Raw genomic sequence first — 22,021 nt, forward strand, 5'->3', positions numbered from 1 at the left:
TGTTTTGGTTAAGTCTTTGTAATTTTATAAAGTGATATGTGTAATTGCGGGAAAATGTAGCTTTTTTGTATATTATATAATAAGCTATTTGTTAAGTTTATAATATTAAGTACTATAATATTATAGTACTTATAATATTTAGTAATATCAAGAGGCGACCACAAGGAAGCAAGGTTATGAAAAGAATCAATGAGGCCAAGCTAAAGAATCCCAGCATAGCTTCAGCACTGACTGAAGACTTAGAAATCAAGCTTGCTGACCTACACCTCACACACAGTACTGAGGACGACTGGGAATGCTTCAGGGATGCTGTCCATACATCTGCACTGAAGATGCTCGGGGCCTATACCCACAAGCAGCATGACTGGTTTGATGAGAACGATGAGGAGATACAGGCTCTACTTGTTGAAAAGCACCGTCTTCATTGGGCCTGTCAGAACGACCCATCTTTAGCTGCCAAGAAAAATGCTTTTACCAGTGCTTGCAGGACAGTCCAGAATAAACTGCGTAAAATGCAGGATGCCTGGCTGAGCGCCAAGGCAGGTGAAATACACGGATATGCTGACAGTAACAACCTGCAACGGTTCTATGAAGCCCTCAACACTCTCTACAAACCCCAATCTTTTGGGAGTTACCCCCTTCTGAGTACAGATGGTACAACTCTCATTACAGAGAGGGCTCAGATACTGCAGAGATGGGCTGAACACTTTGAAGCAACCGACAGTCATCTATTAATGATGAGGCAATAGACAGGATTCCCCAGGTTGATATCAACAGTGCCATGGATGACACACCAGTAGTAGCAGAAGTCACAAAAGCTGTCAGTCAGCTATCCAGTGGCAGAGCCCCGGGAGCAGATGACATACCTGCAGAGATCTACAAAGCTGCTGGTCCTGTACTTTCCAAGAAGCTCATTGAGTTGTTCCAGTCCTTTTGGAAGCAAGAATCCATTCGTCAGGAACTTAAAGATGCTTTATCGTACACCTCTACAAGAGGAAGGGCAACCGGCAAGAATGTGACAACCACCGCAGAATCTCACTACTCTCCATCACAGGAAAAACCCTTGCAAGAGTCCTGCTAAATCGTCTGGTCACTCATCTGGAGCTGGGCCTGCTTCCAGAGTCAGTGTGGCTTCTGCAAAGGTCACGGGACTATTCACATGATTTTTGTTGCACGCTAACTTCAGGAGAAGTGTCAGGAGCAGAATTGCAAGCTCTACACAACCTTTGTCGACCTCGCGAAAGCCTTCGACACTAAGCCAACAAGGCCTTTGGAGGATCATGTCAAAGTTTGGCTGTCCCCCCAAATTCATTCACATGTTTCGCCAGTTCCATGATGGCATGATGGCCAGAGTACTGGATGGCGAACAATCCTCTGAGGCATTCCCAGTTCCCAACAGCATCAAACAGGGCTGTGTGCTCGCACCCACACTGTTCAGCATGATGTTTACTGCCATGCTGAATGATGCCTTCCAGGACAGTGTTGCTGGAATCAGCTTCAAGTACAGAGTGGATGGGAAGCTCTTCAACCTGAGGGGACTTCAAGCTATTATCAAAGTGAAGGAGACTGTTCTGAGAGATTTCTTCTTTGCCAATGACTGAGCCCTGTATATTGGCTCAGAGATGCAAGTCAGTATGGATAAATTTTCCACGGCTTGTGACAACTTTGGACTCACCATCAACATTAAAAAGACCTCATGCACCATACACAAAACCCATAATCACAATCAAAGGGTAGAAACTACAGACAGTGGACCAGTTCACTCATCTTGACAGCATCCTCTCCCGAGCAGTGACTATTGATACAGAAGTTAAATGCAGAATAGCAAAGGCAAGTTCTGTTTTCAGTAGACTGCGCTCCACTGTATGGTAATGTTGAGGAATCAGCCCAGCAACAAAACTGAAGGTCCACAGCGCCGCAGTACTCACTACCCTCCTGCATGCCTGTGAAATGTGGACCGTGTATCGAAAGCATGCAAGACAGCTCAGTCATTTCCACATGACTTGTCTTTGCAGAATATTACGCATCAGATGGCAAGACAAAGTACCAGACACTGAAGTTCTCTCTAGAGCAAGTCTACCATCAGTCCACACACTTCTGATGAGAGCACAGACCCGGTGGGGCAGGTCATGTCATCCTTACGCCAGATGAGCGCATACCCAAGCAGCTCCTTTTTGGGGAACTCTCTGCTGGAAGATGCTCGCATGGAGGGCAGAAGAAACGTTTCAAAGACACACTCAGGCCTCCCTGAAGTCGCATGACATTGACACGACCACCTGGGAAATGCTGGCACAAAACCGCCCTACCTGGCGCTGCCTCATCCACAAAGACTGTCAAACCTGTGAAGCAAGGTTGATTGCTGAAGCACAACTTAAGCGCGAGCTGCGCAAGTCCAGAGACACCAGTGCAACAACTGCAGCGCCTACACAAGTCTGTCCAATATGTGCCAGGACATTCCATGCCTGAATAAGCCTGATCAGTCATCTTCAGACACACCACAACCAGCCTCAAAATGATTAATGGTGTCGAGGCCCTCATCAATGACGATGGACAAACACCAACAAAAACAAGTACTGCTTGTTACAGACCTTATAAAGACATTATAAAGAAACCTTCCCTCTGATGAAGCTTCCCTTCTCCCAAGGAAAAAAAGGGGCTACGTGGGTGGGCTGGGAACGACAACTCCCACCCTGCCTCAGGAGTTTCCAAGCACGTGTGCACTAGGAATGAGCAGCACCTGCAGCATCCAGCGTTTAAGTTTTTTGGGCTGATGACGGGCCCAGTGCAACAGCACAAAAAGAAAACTACACTAAAACACAAATTACGTGACTTGGAACAGAGGGCCATAAGCATAACGGAATCTCTGATACAGAGGGGGCAGGGAGAAATCCCACTTGAACAGAGAGGAGCCGAGAAGAAGGTTCCAAGTGGAAAAAACACTATTCCTGGCAGGCTTTACAAGAGCTCAGGAGATGCTTTGAGAATGTCAAACGGCAGCAGGAAGTTGGTGACTCTGCTGCGGGTTGTTGGTTCAAAGGTATCTCTTTAGAGCAGTAATGTTCTGCTCAGCAAAGATGAAGAGCTGAAGTTGTGCTCGTTGAGTTGGTGCTGGATTGTGGACTCGGGAACCCAGGGGAACGGAGTTTTGAGAAACGAGATTGAAAGCCTCTGAGCTGTGCTATTATTGGGGCTACCTGGGTAGCAGCAACTTTTGGAGAGAATTTCAAGACAAGATCTTCGAAGGTTGAGACTGGAATTCTTCATCAGAAATGGAGTTTCAGCAAGATTGGTTAACTCTCAAGAGTTTACTGGTATCTGGGTAAACTATTGGGAAACCCATTGAATCTGTCAGCTACTATGCAGTGTGGTGCATTCAATTACAGTTTGCCTTTTAATTCATATGTACCTCATATTAACCCTGAAATTTAAGTATAAAATCAATGCTGCAAATTGTTTTATCTTTCTAATCTTGTATAGTAAAGTTTATTTACTTTTTTTGTTCAAAACCAATGGAATCTTGGGGTTTTATTCTCTTCGCAAGTGTCTTGTGCCTCAAACTTTGCTTACTTCAAACAAAATACATTTTATATATTCTAACTTCCATTTTTTAGTGCTTTATTCATTAGTCATTTTTATTTACTCATCAAAATGCATTGTTCCAGTTCCTTGCTTGCACATTTATTTTGTCTCTGTGTTTTTTCTATTTCATTTCACATTTGATAATTCCCTTTGCTATTTTACTACTACTTAGTCAGCATTCACAGATCCTAAAAAAGGCTTAGCTCTTCATACATATTCTTCGAGTGGCAATAATAATAGGCCTGATTTTGCCGTCAGCAGGAAAAGAACAATGTTCGCTGTTGATTAGACTTAAATCTTCTGTGGCTTTGACACTGTGCTTTGTGGTCATTAGAGAACTGAAACAGAATAGGATCAGGGATTTGTGTAAACAGTACAACCAACCTTACTGAGGCATGCTAAATCGGTCTAAATCAGGAAAGTGCAAGTTAGAACACATAATTCCATGTATAGAAAGTGAAATCAAGAGAAGATAAGAAAGATGAAAAAAATCAGAAAGAGAAAGCATATAATGAATATTCTTTTTAAAATCTCCAACATCAAGTAAAATCTGAAGGAATTGTACTCATCTTTCAGTGCCAGAAAGGCTGTTTGGCAGTAATTAAAATTTACCATGCTATTAAAAATTCCCTCACACTTGAATGGATAAACCCTAACATTTTTTGCAATGCTTAGTAGCGATGCAATGGATGAGTTCCACAACATCATGCTGTTTAAGTGCCAAGTCTCAGTGAGGAACTAGCAGAATGCAGTTTCTGGAGGAGCAAGAAAACTGGGGCATCTGCTTCCTGGTTTGCATATTTAACTGCACAATTGCAGACACTGAGTTGTTACCTCTAACATCACTGTGAGTGCACCAACACCACAAGAACTCAGGGATTCAAGAAGACCACTCATTACTGCTCAAGGGCAATAAAGATGGACAATAATTCTTGATCCAACTAGGGATCCTACACTCCATGAACAAATAAAAAAGGATTAATCCTTCATGACAATGAGTGTATATAGCCTCACCACAAAATTAAAGCCAATATTTAGATTGGGAAAGCAGACAAGAGTCTCAGAAGTGACTTTAAAATCGATGAGTTAACAACAGTTGTTACTGCTTTGTGTTCAATTCCAATGAAAGCTATGAACTTGCAATTGTAGCAACTTGGGTGAACAAAAAAATACTACACATAAATGTGCACAAACAAGATTAATAGGGTGAGCTGGGAGATGCACTGCTTGAGCAAAATCATATACATTAGAATATTTTAAATCAGAATATAGCACCTTATTTTGGGGGCATATTTGAGAATAAATCAAAATTAACTCAAATGCTATTAATTCATTTCACATTATTTTCCATTTGATGTAAACAATGCTCTGGACTCACATGTGCATTCTTGGAAAATCATGCTTTAAAAATAATATGGCCATGTACACATAAATTTAAGAGGGATAGACTGTTCAGTATTCAGGAAGATTCACTATCCAAACCAAAGGTTGCTGAATCAGGCAATGGTAGCTGCCAGAAATGACCATTTTGGCTAATAAATAAGCCATTTATGGTCAGAAAATTCAAGTATTCTTCCAAACACACGTTTGTTAAAACTGTTATATATCATTTACAGCTGAAGAATTACACAGTGGTTCTAAAATAAGATATACAGATATTTAGAAGAACGGCCTGACTTTCCGAGGAAAAAGGTTGACTGACATTTAAAAAAAAATTGTATTAACTATATTCCAGTAACAGACCAACATTACATAGGCATAAAATCATCTTGAAAATGTTACCTTTTGGGTGAGTTATGAGGATATGGAATTACTATAAGTTGAGAATTTGGAATAATGGCTGTCCATTCTCGCTTTCTTATAGACTGACAAAGAAAACAAAATCAAAAATTAGGCAGAAAAAAAATTCACCTGAAAATGCAGTTCTTCATTCAAATTAGAAGAAGATTATTTAATATCATAGCTGATACTTATACAAGATTCCTTTTGAGAAGATTTAGAGGCAACTTTAGGAATATTTGTCAAACAGGCAAAGCCAACACTGCACACATCCAATATCCCCAAGAATGAGCAGTGTCAGAACGATTACCTTCACCTGGTAAGATAAGGACAAAATGTGGATACTTTGGGAGGACTGGAAGGGGGAAGGTGCTAACAGCCCTACCTGAAAAGTTTGACATCATTTGCATCAATAGTGTTCATTTGTATTCATTTGATATCAATTGCACTCGAGCTTCATTTAGCTATCATTCAATATCAATTTGGAAGATACAAGTGCGAGGGGATTCATTTTGGTAGGACAAATTTGAATGCAGATTACAGGATCAACGGCAGGGTTCTGAGAAATATGGAGGAACAGAGAGATCTTCAGGTTCATATCCACAGATCCCTGAAGGTTGCCAGTCAAGTGGATAGAGCTGTGAAGAAGGCCTATAATGTGTTAGCATTTATTAACAGGGGGTTTGAGTTTAAGAGCCCTGGGGTTATGCTGCAACTGTACAGGACCTTGGTGAGGCCACATTTCGAATATTGTGTGCAGTTCTGGTCACCTCACTGTAAGGAGGATGTAGAAGCATTGGAGAGACTGCAGAGGAGATTTACCAGGATGCAGGCTGGTTTGGAGGGTAGGTCCAAACCTGAGAGCTAGGGCTTTTCTCTTTAGAGCGGAGGAGGATGAGAGGCAACTTAATAGAGGTTTATAAGAATATGAGGGGGATAGATAGAGTGGACGTTCAGAGACTATTTCCTTGGGTGGATGTAGCTGCTATGAGGGGGCACAACTATAAGGTTCATGGTGGGAGAGGAATGTCTGAGGTAGATTCTTACTCAGAGTGGTTGGGGTGTGGAATGGACTGCCTGCTGTGATAGTGGAATCAGACACTTTAGGACTTTCAAGCAATTATTGGATAGGCACATGGAGCACACCAGAATGATAGGGAGTGGGATAGCTTGATCTTGGTTTCGGACAAAGCTTGGCACAACATCAAGGGCTGAAGGGCCTGTACTGTGCTATGCCGTTCTATGTTCAATATCAGTTGCACATAAAGGCAATCATTTAACTATCATTTGACATCAATTGCATTCAGAAGCAATCATTTAGCAATAATTTAACATTACAAATACTGTAACTGACGTCAATTGCCCTAAATCACAGCAGACAAACATTTGCAATTAATAACATCACTTAAGCATTCGGACACCAAAAATGACCATAGAGTTTATTTTCCATATTTCTGAATTTCCATATCTTCAAACAACACAAAACTGACCTAACTTTAGAAAAATCAGATCTCTTGTATTGATAAAGTACTTTTATGCTTTTCTTTATAACCTATAATTCATGCAACACACCTTGTCCAGCCCATCCTCCATTCAGCCTGCATAATCTTCATTTTCAGAATTGACAAAGGTTCGGAAAAAATCACAAATCAGTTCAATCAATCTAGAATGATGCATTGTGGAAGGGAACCTAAAAAATGGTGTGAATAACTTATAAAATGTAACCACTTAAGAATCTACACAATAAAGTTTTTATCCCCCAAGGTTGTACATTGTGATCTCGCAAGTCATGGCTGGACTGGTGATGATTAGCTACTGTCATTCATGCCCGGAGGCTGCACTGCTCAAACTTACTTCAATTGATTTTACATTTACAATGTGTATCATGCAATTATCCTCCACTCACTACATTCTGTTGGGCAAATAATACTGCTTTTATCAGGAGACCTTGTTGTAGTTTTGGTCATGAATTATGTTTACTGTAGTTCACAGAAGCTGCTTAAATGGACCCTGCTCACTGTTGGTCTTGTCCTACCCCCAGTTCACTAACTGAAATAATGCAACTTGGTGACTGACTGTGGCGTCAATAGATACTCTAAATTTGTTCCTAATTTTGGAACTTTCATTTTGAAACTACTTAAATAAATTTGGAAATCATACTAAACTAAAAATAAATTGAAACCTTTTTTCATATATTGACACACAGAGAAATACAAAACTTCTTGTCGTACTACTGGGTTATTACCTTTTCTCCTTGAGGACGAGGAATGCCAACATAGAGATGGTCAAGAAAGTTTGCACTACGTCCTAGGCCAAGGACTACATACGGCAGCTGTAGGGCAAAATGTGCTGATTGGCTGAGTTGTCCCGCTGCAGATAGATCAGATTAATCAAGAAAATCAAAATACAACAAGACATGGATCGTTGGTTGACATGGAGCTCCTATATGTCTAATTACAAAATTCAATTTCATATAACTTCACATTCTTTAAAAAAGAAAAGCATCTGCTTTTTAAACAAAGCTTTCTCTTCATTACATTTTGGGGCATATTTTGTGATTGAGAACAGTTAGTGATAAGTGATAAAGTGATAAAGTGATAAAGGAAAAGTGATAAAGGAAAGGAAAACATCACTTAATGAGAGAGGAATTTAACAAATAGATCAGCTTTCACCACAATGCACTATTCCTATCTTGTGATAAGTTGATTCTTCTCTACACCCTATGACTGTAACACCACATTCTGCACTCTCTCTTTTCTTTCTCTATGAATGATATGCTTTGTCTGTATAGTGCACAAGAAACAATACTTTTCACTGTAAACCAATACATGTGACAATAATAAATCAAGTCAAATCTAAAAACTATTCTGTGCCACTTAACTTTATAGGCAGAATCTGATGCAGAATGGTGGTAATAGTGGTAAAGGTTAACATTTTAGTTAACTTTTTGTGAAGAAAACCTTTTGCTCTATTTCCTGTCTTTTTAAAAGATATCTCAATATGATTAAAATCCTACCACATGACAAATTGCACACATTGATATCGATTGTACTGCGTGCAATTGGAAATTATATCCAGAAGTAAAATAGACTGAAAAATAAGCTAACGCCATAATATTTACCATACACAAATGCTTAATTTTTAAAATCATACACAGGTCCTACAACTGAGTGGGATTATACTTATGAAACATTTTTTGTGCTAATCACAAAAGAGAAAAATGCTGCTTTGAAAATAATGGTGAGGTTAACAGTGCCCAGCTTTGTTAACATGTAAATTGGGCAGCAAACTCTGGCGACCACAGACAAATCAGGAAAGTTGCTTTCTACATTCTTCTACTCCCTTGATTGTATTTTGTTAAGAGACTTGGCATTGAAATATATGGATGTATATGAAGATACACTGTCCACATACTAATTAAGCTCACCAGAAAATGTTACGGCTTGGCCATTCCAGTTTTAAGCATATTTTTAATGGAATAAGAAGTCTTAATTATTGTCAAACAATCTCTCTGGCACTGAAAATTAACTTTGACCAGTGTCAAGTCTCATTTTATTTAATTTGATTCATTATTGTCATATGTATTGGGATACAGTGAAAAGTATTGTTTCTCATGTGCGATACAGACAAAACACAAAGTTCATAGAGTACATAGAGGAGAAGGAAAGGAGAGGGTGCAGAATATAGTTTACAGTCATAGCTAGGGTGTAGAGAAAGATACAAGATCGGCCAATTCAAAAATTTGAGGGCAGCAGGAAAGAAGCTGTTCTGGGAGTCAGTTGGTATGTGATTGCAGACCTTTGCCATCTTTTCCCCAACAGAAGAAGATGGGCGAGAGTATGTCCAGGGTGCGTGGGGTCGTTGATTATGTTGGCTGCTTTTCCGAGGCAGCGGGAAATGTGGACGGAGTCCATGGATGACAGACTGGTTTGAGTGATGGACTGGGCTACGTTCACAACCCGTTGCTTCATTATCTTAATTATTGCTGGAAATTTAAAATGATAAAAGTTGTTTCCTAAGTTTCTATTTGCAAATTATTGCTCAACTCCACCATTTCCTCACCTTCTTACTGCCCTCTCTGCACCCAATTTGTAAATGAATTAAATATTTGAACTGACTGTTTATACTTTGCTCATCGTTTTCAATTCTTTGCTCTGATTGGTGAAGGAGTCACAGTAGCTCCCAAATTCTGGCAGAAGATGCTGTACCACTTCAATGGTGTATATTAAGTTATGTTGCAAAATCCCACAGGAATGCCATGGCCAAGTACAAGTGTATAGCCATCTTGTGCTGTTTGGTTGTTCAAAATTTGGTCCAGTATTTTGCAAACAGAAAGTAAAGCATTTTATTCATTTCCTGTTTGAAATTGGAAATAATTAAAACAAGCTACACGTATTTATGTAGCAAGCAGTAGAAGATGCTATGTTCTTTTAAAATCACTTTTGACTGGAAGATGACTTAAGTGCGTTTATACTGCCTTACAGAATATAGTGCCAACAGTGCACAATACAGTAGTTTCACACTGCCATCAGTAATCTACTCCTTACTTTCACTTGCGTCAACCCTCAACGTCTCATTCATGGTTTTTGTTGCTGCTGATCTTGACTTGTCCACAACCCTCTTTGTAGGTCTCTAAAATTCCACAATAAACAAACTCCAGCTCATCTAACCTCCACCACTATCTGTATCCTGCCTTGCTCATCCATCAGCCTCATCCTCGAGATTAGCTTCTTATCCCTGAATGCATCAAACCTGAAATTGTTCTGACTATGCTTTCAGTTATTTATTGTAGATCGTTTCAATTTTACAAACCACCCTGTATCACTTTCCATCTTCAAGACGACATATAAACTGCAAATTGTGGTATTTGGCTCTCTTCTAACTTAAAGCAGTTACGATATTACTGTGTGAATACAAAACATTTGAATTTCATTTTTCTTTATGTAATAAAGTGACATTGTTTGCATTTACTCTGATAAGATTGAATGATGAAAATATTTCAAAAACAAATTGCCTGATTTTAAAGGAGTGAGTCAACCATACATTTCATGCGTGACTATTACAGTATTTTTGCCATTCAAGTATTGATATGGTTGGTGAAGGATTGTTGCTGGCATGTCTGCAACAATTTCTTACATTTAAGTAATGAGGCAGCTTGCTGAACCAAAATACTGCAGTCTTCCCCAATGTTTAGTCAGTGAGACCCAAACAGCTTGCCAAAGAACAGAATGATAACCAGATTCAGTTACATTAAATGGTTCACTTACATAAAATGCCTGTTAAAACAATATTGACAATCTTTAAATGACTGTCCAAGGTCAACAAACGAAATAATCAGCGATAAAATATCACAGCGATATTTTAATTGAACTCTATGTGGAAATATTTCAATAAACAACAAAGAAGGTGTCTTGATAAGTAATATTTTTTCCAGTGTTCCACCATCTCTGTGTCTTACATGTTAGTGATTCTGTCTCTGTTTTGCAGATTCTGTCTGATTTGTGTAGGTGTTCTTTCAACCCACTCTCATCTGCAACTCTACAGTTATCCCTGCTGGCGCACTGCTTCATTGCAGCAGCTTTTGTGCACAATTAGAGATCAACGGCTGTTCTGCAGAATGAGTCACCATACAGCAATCCCAGATCTTGAAAAACAGACTCTGTGTTTGTCTCAAAACCTAGCAACAAAAATTAATAGCTATGCAATCCAAAACATCTGGCAGAAGCTTAGGCACTAGTAATTTGAATTATGCTCTCCCTGACAGTACATTAACTATAGTAGCTTTTTGGTAGCAAAGGGGTGGGTTGGGGAAGGTGGCAGAGAGATGGTCGGTGAAATGACAGGGCAAATAAGGAAAGGGTGGAGGGTGGTTGTAATATTACAGCTGTAGATTTGCTGATATTTATTTGTCTTTAATTTGCATTAATTTGCTGTGTTACCGATATGAAATAATTGTAGGACCTGCCCTTAATTTATTTAACATAATACTGACGACTACTGAAGATTGCTAGATAATCATGGACATGGAACAACATTCAACCAGTCTTTGTTTATCAATTTAAAATACATCAAAATCCCTTTACCATCATAGCACCCAATCAATCTTAAATGATTCAAGGGATTTTGCCTCCACCTCTCTACTGCATTGATGTGTTTATCATTCTCTGCATGAGAAGAGCTCTTAGTCTTAAAGATACCTTTTGAATAGTTTGGGCCTTTGCCCCTTTTCCCTTCTTCCACATTTCACTTAGAATTCATTCTGGGTTTATTTCCAAACAATTTTCTAGTTTACATAATTCTATCGTTCTCCACTCTGGCCCCTCCTTTCCTTCAATCTTGAAGTTCTCCAGAATATAACATCAATGCTAGATTATTTGTGCATGTCTTGGAATCCAGAACCATTTGCAGTACTCAAACTGTGATGACCAGAAACCATACAATTTAACTATTGATTTTATTATGTTCAACTGTTATAGCTGCTGGTTGGATATATTTACTAGCATACACTACACACTCTTTCCACTTTACCTGTTAGCATTCACCAACTATTTGTTTCCTGCAGTTTTCCACCCTATACAGAGCCTGGGTGAGAAAATATGGGCCCTTGTGCTTCTCCTGTTTGTGGGAATGCTTGTTACCCTCCCCCCCTTTAAACCTCCCTTCCAATCAGGCATGTTTTTTCCCTCCTTTCAAAATTCACCGATCAATTCATATAACAATCACAGAAAGGTCCTAATGAAATAATAATGCCCATTGTTGACACCTGAATCTATATGCAGCATGGGTCATGATTTCAAGAGCAGCAATGATATAATGCAGTGTTAGTCTGTCTGTGCCCTACAGGTGGTCTCACTGCGACTATTAAACAAACTAGAGAGCACAGATTTTACTTTAACAGTATTGTGCCAAATTGTTAATTTCACAGGAAAATATCCATTAGTTATTTCTAAAATCATGCAGGCGATAACAATGATTTTGGTGACTGCCTCAGCTTGCAACCCAGGTAAACTATTCAAGATCTTTACCATTCTGTGGAAGACTTTCTCCTGCTTGGGCACGTTATGTTATTCAATATAATTATTCCATATATGGGGTGTAATTGGATTCTATTTTATCAGTAATCTCACACGTTAGAAAGATCAATGACTCCTGTGCAACCAAGTGGAATGATTGGATAGCACAGGTCATCATAGACAGTGAGAAGTGTTGGGAATCCTCAGGTTTCTCTGTGACAAATAATTTCTAAGATGCCAGAGGACAAAGACTGTATGATTCACAGTTGTATTGATATTTTCTTGATCAGCAAGTCTTAAGACTCTGCTGCTCTCACTACAATATATTTTCAATATCTTCTATACAACACATATTCATCAAGATATTTCAATACTTTAAAAAAAAGAATAAAAACAGTTGAATGAGATAAGGGATAAGTCAACAAAAAGGACAAGATCTGAAGTCACTAGAAAAGACTCTTGAGAGTCAAGTGCTGTGTAAAACAGTTTACTGATTCACTACGAGCGCATTACACACTCCTACCCTGGCAATTTCAGTCCACAAAACCTGTTCACTAGGAACTTCCACTAGGAACAAAATAAACAGAACTCTAATCATGGTTCCACTCCCTGTTCGCAAAACAATCATGGAGGATATACGCCATCCAGCCAGGTTCATCCCATCCATCCAAATGATATATGATAAGTTTTAGGAGCAGGAGTAAGCTATTTAGCACCTTGAGCCTGATCTGCCATTTGATAACATTGCCTACAATTCAGAATTAATTAGTTGTAAAGCAATTTGGGAACAACATGAAAGATGCTATAGAAATTGTAATAAAAGACAAAACCTACAGCAATAAGGTATAGCAATGATGAAACTGGAGGCCCAATGGTGACTCTCTAAGGATAATTAATGACAGAATAATCAACTGAAGTTGGAAAAGTGGTTAGCAAGAAAAAACTATATTTACAAAACAATTCAACTTTTGTTGCTAGTGGAAGTTTATTGTGAATATAACCGTACCATTCTGACCTTCCTAACACCAACCAATATACCATAAATAGATTATTTTCCTTTTACACTAAAGACACTAGAATTTTCTGGCCGTTCACGCCAGCAGGATTCTCTGGTCCCGCCAGCAATGTCCCTCCGACAACAGGTTTTCCAGTGGTGTGTGGTGGCTTCAATGGGAAATCCCATTGACAGTGGTGGGACCAGAGAATCCTGCCATCTCCCACTGCCAAGAAACATGTGGTTGGTAGAATGGAGAATCACAAGGATTTGTCAATCAGTCATCCTTTAGCAGCTCAGAAAAAACAGAGGTTGAATTATTGGTCTGCATTTTTTTTTGAAAGAATGATACATGGTAATAAATTTAATATGGCCCTACTCAAGACCTAGATTGTCACCCATCCCTCAGAAACTGTCATACAAATTGTGTTATACACTGAATTCATTGACTGTCTGAGGTGGAGTAGAGATTTATACAACCCTTCTTCAAGCAACCTCTGAGCAGCAAACAGGTATTTCATTCCCAGACTTGCAAGAGTAATAAAATGGGTGAAACGGAGTCAACACCCTGTTCTGCATCAGTCCCCAGGTTTTATTTTCTTACATTTACTTCGATGAGGCCGAAGATTCTCAAGTCTTTAATTCATCACAGCATGCCAACATAATTGTGCCTACTTTAGGGCATAATGAAAAATTACACTACTATTTATATGCTTGTTTAAATTCAAAAGAGAATTTTGAAAATTGTACAATATTTAATATTTGTGCCACTCTAAACACACACCCATCCTCAACATTCCCCAACATAACACTCCCACCTCCTCACCCCCGTTCTGCTAAAACATCACTGATCTGAAGTGTTAATCTGATGCTGCCTATTCTGCTGAGTATTTCTGCCGTTTCTGTTCTGATTTAAAATTTCCAGCATCAGCAATATTCTGTTTTTCAATAACTCCCAAGTAGCATTCTTTAGTTCCACTGCATTCAGGTAAATTTAACCACTTTGCAGAGTTTCTAAGTTCAAAGATCTGGGGTGCATAGATGAAAGGTGCCAGAATGGTGATGTCAGAGATTTCCTCAAGCTGCTGGGACTCCAATCACAAGGTAATAAGGCCAGAATGGCAGAATGATCTGTTAGTAAGATGAGAAATAAACTGGGCAGTGGCCACAGGAGCTTGGGTTGTATTGTAGAAAGATAACACAAGACTACTAGGCAGAAATTGGGCTACGACCAAGGTTGGGTGCTTGGAATTATAGGAATGGTGAGAAATTGTGGCCAGGAAAAAAAGATCGGGGATCTGTGATGGGGTTGCGGGAAATGGATTGAAGGGTGGCAGTGATGGCAATTGGCAAGGAATTAAACGTGGGGCCCCTCCTCTTTTGGCCTTTATTGTAAGGGTGTTGGAGTGCATGAATAAAGAAGTCCTTCTACAATTGTACCGGCTTTTGTTGAGATCACATTTGGAATACTGTGTGCTGTTTTGGTCTCCAAATTTAAGAAATGATATATGTATATTGATGGCAGTGCAATGAAGGTTCATTAAATTAGTCCCTGGGATAAGACCATTGTCTTATGATGAGGGGCTAAGTAAATTGGGTTTATATTCACTTAAATTTAGAAGCATGAGAAGTGAATTAATTGAAACCTACAAAATTCTGAAGGGGCATGAGTTATTGTTTCCAGCAGTCAGGGAATTTAAAACATAGGGCAGGAAGCAGTCGCCATGAGGATAATCCTCATTTAGGATTGGGATAAGGAGAAATTACTTCACTTAAAGGGTTGTGAATCTTCAGAATTCTCTTTCACAGAGGGATGTGGATGCTCTATCATTGGATACATTATAAGTTGAGATGGACAGTTTTTCTCAGGGAATTAAGGGATATGGGGAGCAGGCATGAAAATGGAGTTGAAGCGCAAGATGGTCATGATCAAATGGAACGGTGGAGCAGAATCAAAAGGACCTTGCAATCCTTTCTTGTATTCTTGTGTTTTTGCTCCTCCCTGCTCCGCATTCAGCTAAGCTAATCATCCTCTGTGCAGCAGGTGATTTCAAGGCAGAGTTCCCAGAATGCAGCACTACTGGAGAGCAGGCCGCCAGGTCCATTACTACATTTGCGAAGGACCAAATGCCTGCTTCAGGCATTGGCAAATGCCACTTTTTGATTGTACTTTGTAAATACGACACTTGATGCACTTTTATGTCCAGGTCTTTTATGTAAATGAGAAATAGCAATGGTTCCAATATTTGGCTTTGGGCACATCATTCATTACTTCCTCAACACTGACATAACCTCTTCAATGAGTACTTGCTAACTTTTACTCATTAATCAGCTTTTATATTCATTTTCAGGGTTTACCCCACAACTTCAACGTAACTGCCTTTCATGAGGAACTTTGCCAAATGCCATGTCTAGGTAAAGTACAGCTTTGTGCTTTCCACATTCCCAGAGTAATTTGTTTGCTTTGAGCCCTTTCAGTTTGTCTCGAGCTTCCATTTTATTTATATGAAGTCACTGATTTTACTTCAGTTATCTGTGTGTGGGCAGGTCATTCCTCATGTCTTCCCTTGTTAATACTTGGAGGAAACAATCATTCAGAATGTTTGCCATCTGTACTCTTCATTACAAGTTTAGAGGAGCAAATACATGTTACCTCTGTCCCTCTTTTATTTATTTTCCCATTCTGGGATTTCAGCTTTTCACGATTCTTCAGTTACACTTCCTGCAGGCACATCTTCTGCTTCTTTGCTTGTGTCATTACATATTCCTTTGACCTTGCACCTTCAACTCTTTTGTCCTTTCAAACCTTTCCTGTCCCTTGCCTTTCATAGACCTTCTATTTTATTCATTCACCCCCTCCCACCTTTCACGGTCTCTGTACTTTCTTAAAATCTGTTGCATCTCTAACTTTTTCCAGCTCCGAATATTTAAGTTTCTTTATCCACAGATGCTGCCCGCCTTGCTCCACTATTTCCAGTAATGTGTAAGTGAACCTATGTTGTAGTCTCTCTAAAGGTCCAATATTCTTCCTACAAAGTGGAGCTGAATACTGAGGTCTTATTAAGATTTTATGTATGTTCCTTGTTACTTCTTTGCTTTTACTTCTCATGTATGATAAAACCTAGATTCCAATAGCTTTTTGTTTCTACAGTCTGATCGACAAACTGTTGCCTTTAATATTCTGTACTAACAAGTCCCTGCTTTCCAGAGCAGTAAGCCTACATCCAACCACAGTAAAAATTACAGCTGCTATTTTTTCCACCAAAACCAACAATTCACACATTGACAATGAATCCCATCTGGCACCTTTTCTACCATTCTCCTACATTATCAATACTCCTTTTCAGCTTCTTTTGGTCTTGTAAAAAGAACTGTGCTCCTACTTTAGTATTGTTTTCACTCATCTTTTACACTTCTCTCTTCAGACCTGTATCTATGGGATTGATAGGAACAATGAACAGAAGTAACAGAAATTACACCACAATCTACTTTCAACTACTCTAGAAAAAACTGTCCAAATCTATTTTCTTCCCTCTAAGTAATTTTTAGTCAAGTTTTGTAAACTTGCCGAAATTCCAAAATCAATAAATCTTCTTTCATCATTTCCTGCGTGGCATCTTGTCAAAGGCTTTATTAGAGTTCATCCATTGCATTTTTTTTTGTCTATTACATCTGACACTTATTCCGAGCATTCTGCGAAGGTTGTCAAGCACTATTATTTCCTTCTTAAGTCCAAGTTGGTTATTTCTTTTTTTCATCTAGATATGCAGTAACATCAGACTCCAAAGATCAAAAACGTCAAAATTTCTCTACCACAGATAGTAAACTCCCTGATCTATAAGTATCCATGCTAGCTCTGTCTCCCTTTGTTAAAAAAAAATGGGTGCTACATCGACAACTTTTCAGTTTCTGGCACATACCCACATGCAATGAAGCACTGAATTATAACTGAGGCCCTCTGCGATTTCCTCCTTTAGCTTGAAGTTACTTGAATGTAATCCTTCAAACCCTGGCATCTTTCCTTCCCTTACCTTAACCAATTTGCCTAAATTTACCTTTTCGCCATCCGATTCTAAACCACTTCAGAATTTCCCTCTGATATCTTTTAGTACCACTACCATTTTGTTGATCACCCTTCACAAACTGACAAGTCTCCACTCTCTGGGCTACAATTCTTTTCCTGTTTTATTTGTAGAATACATTTCTGTTCCTTTGGGATGTTTTTGAAATTCTTTTCCTCATGCTGCCTCTTCACTTTCCTTATTTAACTCTTATCTTCTTCTTGTTTCCTCATATCTTGTTTTTCATTTTATAATTCTCAAAGACCCTTCTCCTCAATTTTAGTTAGTAATCTTGGCTTCAAAAAATACTGTCATAACTCCATTCTCTATTTCTTTGTAGGTAGCCTGTCTGACCCTTTCTCTCTCCATCTCCATTTTCCTGTCTTTGTTTTACTAAGCAATTACAGAATATTAATACTGGAGAACATGAAAGTGGAATGTTTTGTACCACAACATGATGATACGAGAGTCTCCCAATTCTTTTGCTCGAGTTTCAGCAACTTAAACTATTTTGTAGCCAATGAACAGTGTCAATGATACCCCCTTTAAACTACAAGGTTGCTTCTAATTACAACAGCACTGTCCTGGTTATCCTAGCAATGCTATAATATAAGCATCTTGACCATCATTAAGCTTTATTTATCTTTAGAAAAATAACGAGTCAGTAAACATGCACAGTTACAAAAGTGACCGTGTATGTACAAATTTTGCAATTGAAATGTTCGCCATATTTTCAACTTAAGTGAAAACGTGCATGCTGAATTCTCCACTAGTTTGCCACACAGGATAAACAGTGAAGATTTACTACAATAACATAGCAAAATTGTGGAAGATTTTGTAGAGCCCCAGAAGATATCCCAACCTTTGCAGAAGAATCAGGCAAAGGAAGTCCAAAACTTTATGGCCACTGAAATGCTGGTGACACGACATGAGCTGGCTGCAAGGCCAGAGGTTCTCTGTGATATTTTTCAATATGTCAGCGTTGCTGGAAGCCTGCGAGGTAGATACAAATTTCAGGCCTTAGGTGACTGGTAATCTGTGTTAGTCCTATGCTACATAGTACCTACATGCGTTTTTGAAGCAGAAGGCATAGCTCGGCATCTGGCTCACTGATTGTCTGGATCAAGTGAACACAGTTTCCCCACAGTCAATGTCCGGTAGAAATGGTAAGAGTTTCAGAAATTACTGGGAGGTGTGGCCAAACTGGCTGGAATGGCTATTAAAAGCCAGGCAATTTTTTTCTTGGAGTGTCACTGAATGCATGAACATTATGATTGGGGGTTTCTGAGGAAGAATCTGACTTTACAAAAGTCTTCACATACCTTACTGATACTACTCTGCCATATCAAGTTCTGTTGATCTGAAATGATTTGATTTGTCGTGTATTAGTACACAGTGAAAAGTATTGTTTCTTGCGTGCTATACAAAACATACTGTTCAGAGAAGGAAACAAGAGAGAGTGCAGAATGTAATGTTACAGCCATAGCTGGGGTGTAGAGAAAGATCAACTTAATGCAACGTGGGTCCATTCAAAAGTCTGATGGCAGCAGAGAAGAAGCTGTCTTGAGTTGGTTGGTACATGACCTCAACTTTTGTATCTTTTTCCCGACAGAAGAAGATAGAAGTGAGTACGTCCGGGGTGCGCGGGGGAGGAGGAGCATCCGCTAGAACAATAATCTAACAGAGCAAGGTACTTTCACATTTATCTGCAGGTGCAGCTATGTGGTTGCTGAAAGATGTGCAGAGCCACTCTTGCATCTAATCTGAAATCCCCACAGTAGGTTTTCTCCTTGTAAGCATTTCAGATGCAGGATTCCCAAAGGAAACCCACTGCTGCCTACAATATGTTGCAGCAAACAATGCAAAATTTACAACAATTGATCATATGGTTCATGGAACTGTACACGGCAGCAGGAAAAAAAAGCACACAGTTGGACCATGGCCAAAATAATTCAATAAGGAGCAGCATCATTTTGACCTTGTAGATTTTCCATACAGAAGATGAAGAGTTAAAGCAGATTTCCTTCAAATTGGTCTCTGAAAAAAACTTCAATTACAATTTTATCATAATCATTTATCCTTCTGCACAATCATTTAAGGATTGAGCTGGTGTTGAAACATCTGCCGCCAAAACATTCTGAGAGAAGGCAATGAAAAATATATTAAAACAGCTCTTTGAAATGTTTCTTCATCATTGGTATATATGGCTTCTTCACATTCAACTTTTAACCATTGGAGTACTGTTGGGTGAAAAAATATTCACAGAAATACTTAAAGCAAAACAATATCACACTACAGTTACAACTCCATGTTAGATGAACTTTAGTTTGATGCTCTTAGAGTCCAATGAATATCAGATGCATCAAACACTGCAATCAACACAGAGAACGTCAAGATACTGTTGGTGGCTGTCTACCATTCTAATTCTTACTATTTTAATTTGATCACCTAGGAGATTTGATTGTCACAAAAAGTACGAGATACAAACTATTTAACAGGCTAAATTTCCTTAAGTAAACACTCGTTATGAGCAGTGCTTCACTTAAAAATTGATTTTTAGTTTTGGATCTTGACTAAAGTTTTGGAAATACATAGAAACAAATTAATTAATCATTTATTATTTCACAAAACTTTTGATAACTTCAGAACAGACCTAGCAGCTCAAAATGAGGCTCAATATCAGCAGAGCTGCATCCAACCACAAGCTTGAACCTCTTGGAGAGTATGGAACAGTATGCCAAAAGCAGTAGCAGTACTGAAAAATGAAGTGTCAGTCCAGCAAACTTAGAACAAAGGACAACATACATGCTAAGTGGAAAAGTATCATCCCCAACTAATGGGTCTGAACAAAACTCTGCATTAGGGTTAGTGTTAAGGTTAGGGTTAGGGTTTGTCGTGCAATATACCAGTCATAAATGAACTACTAAATAACTAGTTTTCTGAAGGAGGCTCCACAAATCATCCTCAACGATGGTGGAATCCAGCATAAGTGTAAAAGACAAGATAACCATTTTCAACCAGAAGTACCATTTGGATGATCCAACTCAGCTTTCTCAATCTCAGAAGTCAGTCTTCTGTCAATTCAATTCACTGCAATGATATCAAGAAATGGCTGAGCACACTGTATACGGAAAAGGCTATTGTCCCCAGTATTATCTTGGCTGTAGCACTGAAGACCTCTGCTTCAAAATTAGCCTATTTCTAGCCAGCCAAGCTGATCCAGTACAGTTATAATACTTAGCATTTACTCAGAGTGGAAAATTGCTCATTTCTGTCTAAAAAGAACAGGTGAAATCCAGTCTGGCCAATTACTGTTCTGACAGCTTACTCTCAATCACCAAAGTGATTGACGTTGTTACTGACAGTGCTATCAAGTGGCACCAATGCACTAATGTCTCTAGTACTCATTTTAGGGTTTGCCACAACCACTCACTTACAGATCTCGTTACACCCTTGGTCAAACATAGACACAGGAGCTGAATTTCAGAGATAAGATGGGAATGACGCGCCATGTCATTAAGGCAGCATTTGACCGAGTCTGGCTTCAAGGAACCCTAGTAAAACTGAAATCAGATAAAAAAGATTCTCCACTGGCTGGAGGCAAATCCAGTACAACAGACAATGGTTATGTTTGTTGAGAGCCAAAATGATCTCAGCCTAAGCACATGATTGCATGAGTTGCTCAGGGTAATGTCCTGGGCCCAAGCATCTTCAGTTGCTTCATCAATGACCGCCCCTCCATTGTAAGGTTTAAAGGTGATTGCAATATTTGGTTCCATTTGTAACATCTGAAGAAAATGATGCAGTCCCTGTCCTCATACAAGACTTAGACAACATTGTGGCAAAAGACACATGTCACACAAGTGCCATGAAACTATAATTTCCGACAAGAGTAAGTACTTTCTTCATTTTTGTTGGCATTTCGGCCATTGTATTCCCACACCATCAACATGTTGGGGGTATCAGCATTGACCAGAAAATGGACAAATATAAATACAATAGCAGATTAGAGGTTGGGCATTCCGAGACAAATGACTCATCTCCTGACTCACTAAAGTCTTTCCGCCATGTGTAAAAGGTACAAATCGGGAGTGTGAACGGATGGTCCTCATTTGTCCATGAGTGCAGCTCCAGCAACATTAAAGAAACTAAAGACCATTTAGAACAAAGCCACCCACTTAATTAACATCTCATGCATCATCTTAAACATTTACCTCCTCCATACTAACATACATGACTGCTGTATGTACCTCTACAAAATTGCAGTAACTCATCATCCTTCTTCAGTAGCGTTTTCAAACGCACAATCTTCTATTGCCGAGAAGGCCAAGGGCAACAGATGCATCGAAACATTATGATCTGCAAGTTACCTTCCATGTAGCACTGTGACTTGGAAGCACATCGCTGTTCCTTCATTGTTGCTGGACCAAAAGCTTGAATAACCTAACAACATTGTCAAAGAACCTTTAATCATATAGTTCCAGTATTTTTTGTTGTGGGTCATCACCAGCTACTTCAGGACTATTAGGGATGGACAATGACCATTGGCCTTTCCAGTGACACTAATATCCAGATGATAGAATGAAAGTAGAGTA

At 39.1% G+C, this 22,021-nt stretch overlaps 1 protein-coding gene across 1 annotated transcript in view; it reads right to left on the reverse strand.

The window, feature by feature from the left end:
• itfg1 (integrin alpha FG-GAP repeat containing 1) overlaps window positions 1-22,021 on the reverse strand; it is a 289,515-nt gene that overhangs the window by 25,819 nt on the left and 241,675 nt on the right. Inside the window, exons 15-16 of the mRNA XM_080186953.1 lie at window positions 7,604-7,728; window positions 5,362-5,444 (exon numbers count right to left, since the gene is read on the reverse strand). Coding sequence (XP_080043079.1) covers window positions 5,362-5,444; window positions 7,604-7,728 — 208 coding nt within the window. The remainder of the gene's footprint in view (window positions 1-5,361; window positions 5,445-7,603; window positions 7,729-22,021) is intronic.

This window comes from Carcharhinus amblyrhynchos, chromosome 4 (assembly GCF_965287045.1).
Source record: "Carcharhinus amblyrhynchos chromosome 4, sCarAmb.v2.hapA, whole genome shotgun sequence".
Taxonomy (NCBI): Eukaryota; Metazoa; Chordata; class Chondrichthyes; order Carcharhiniformes; family Carcharhinidae; genus Carcharhinus; species Carcharhinus amblyrhynchos.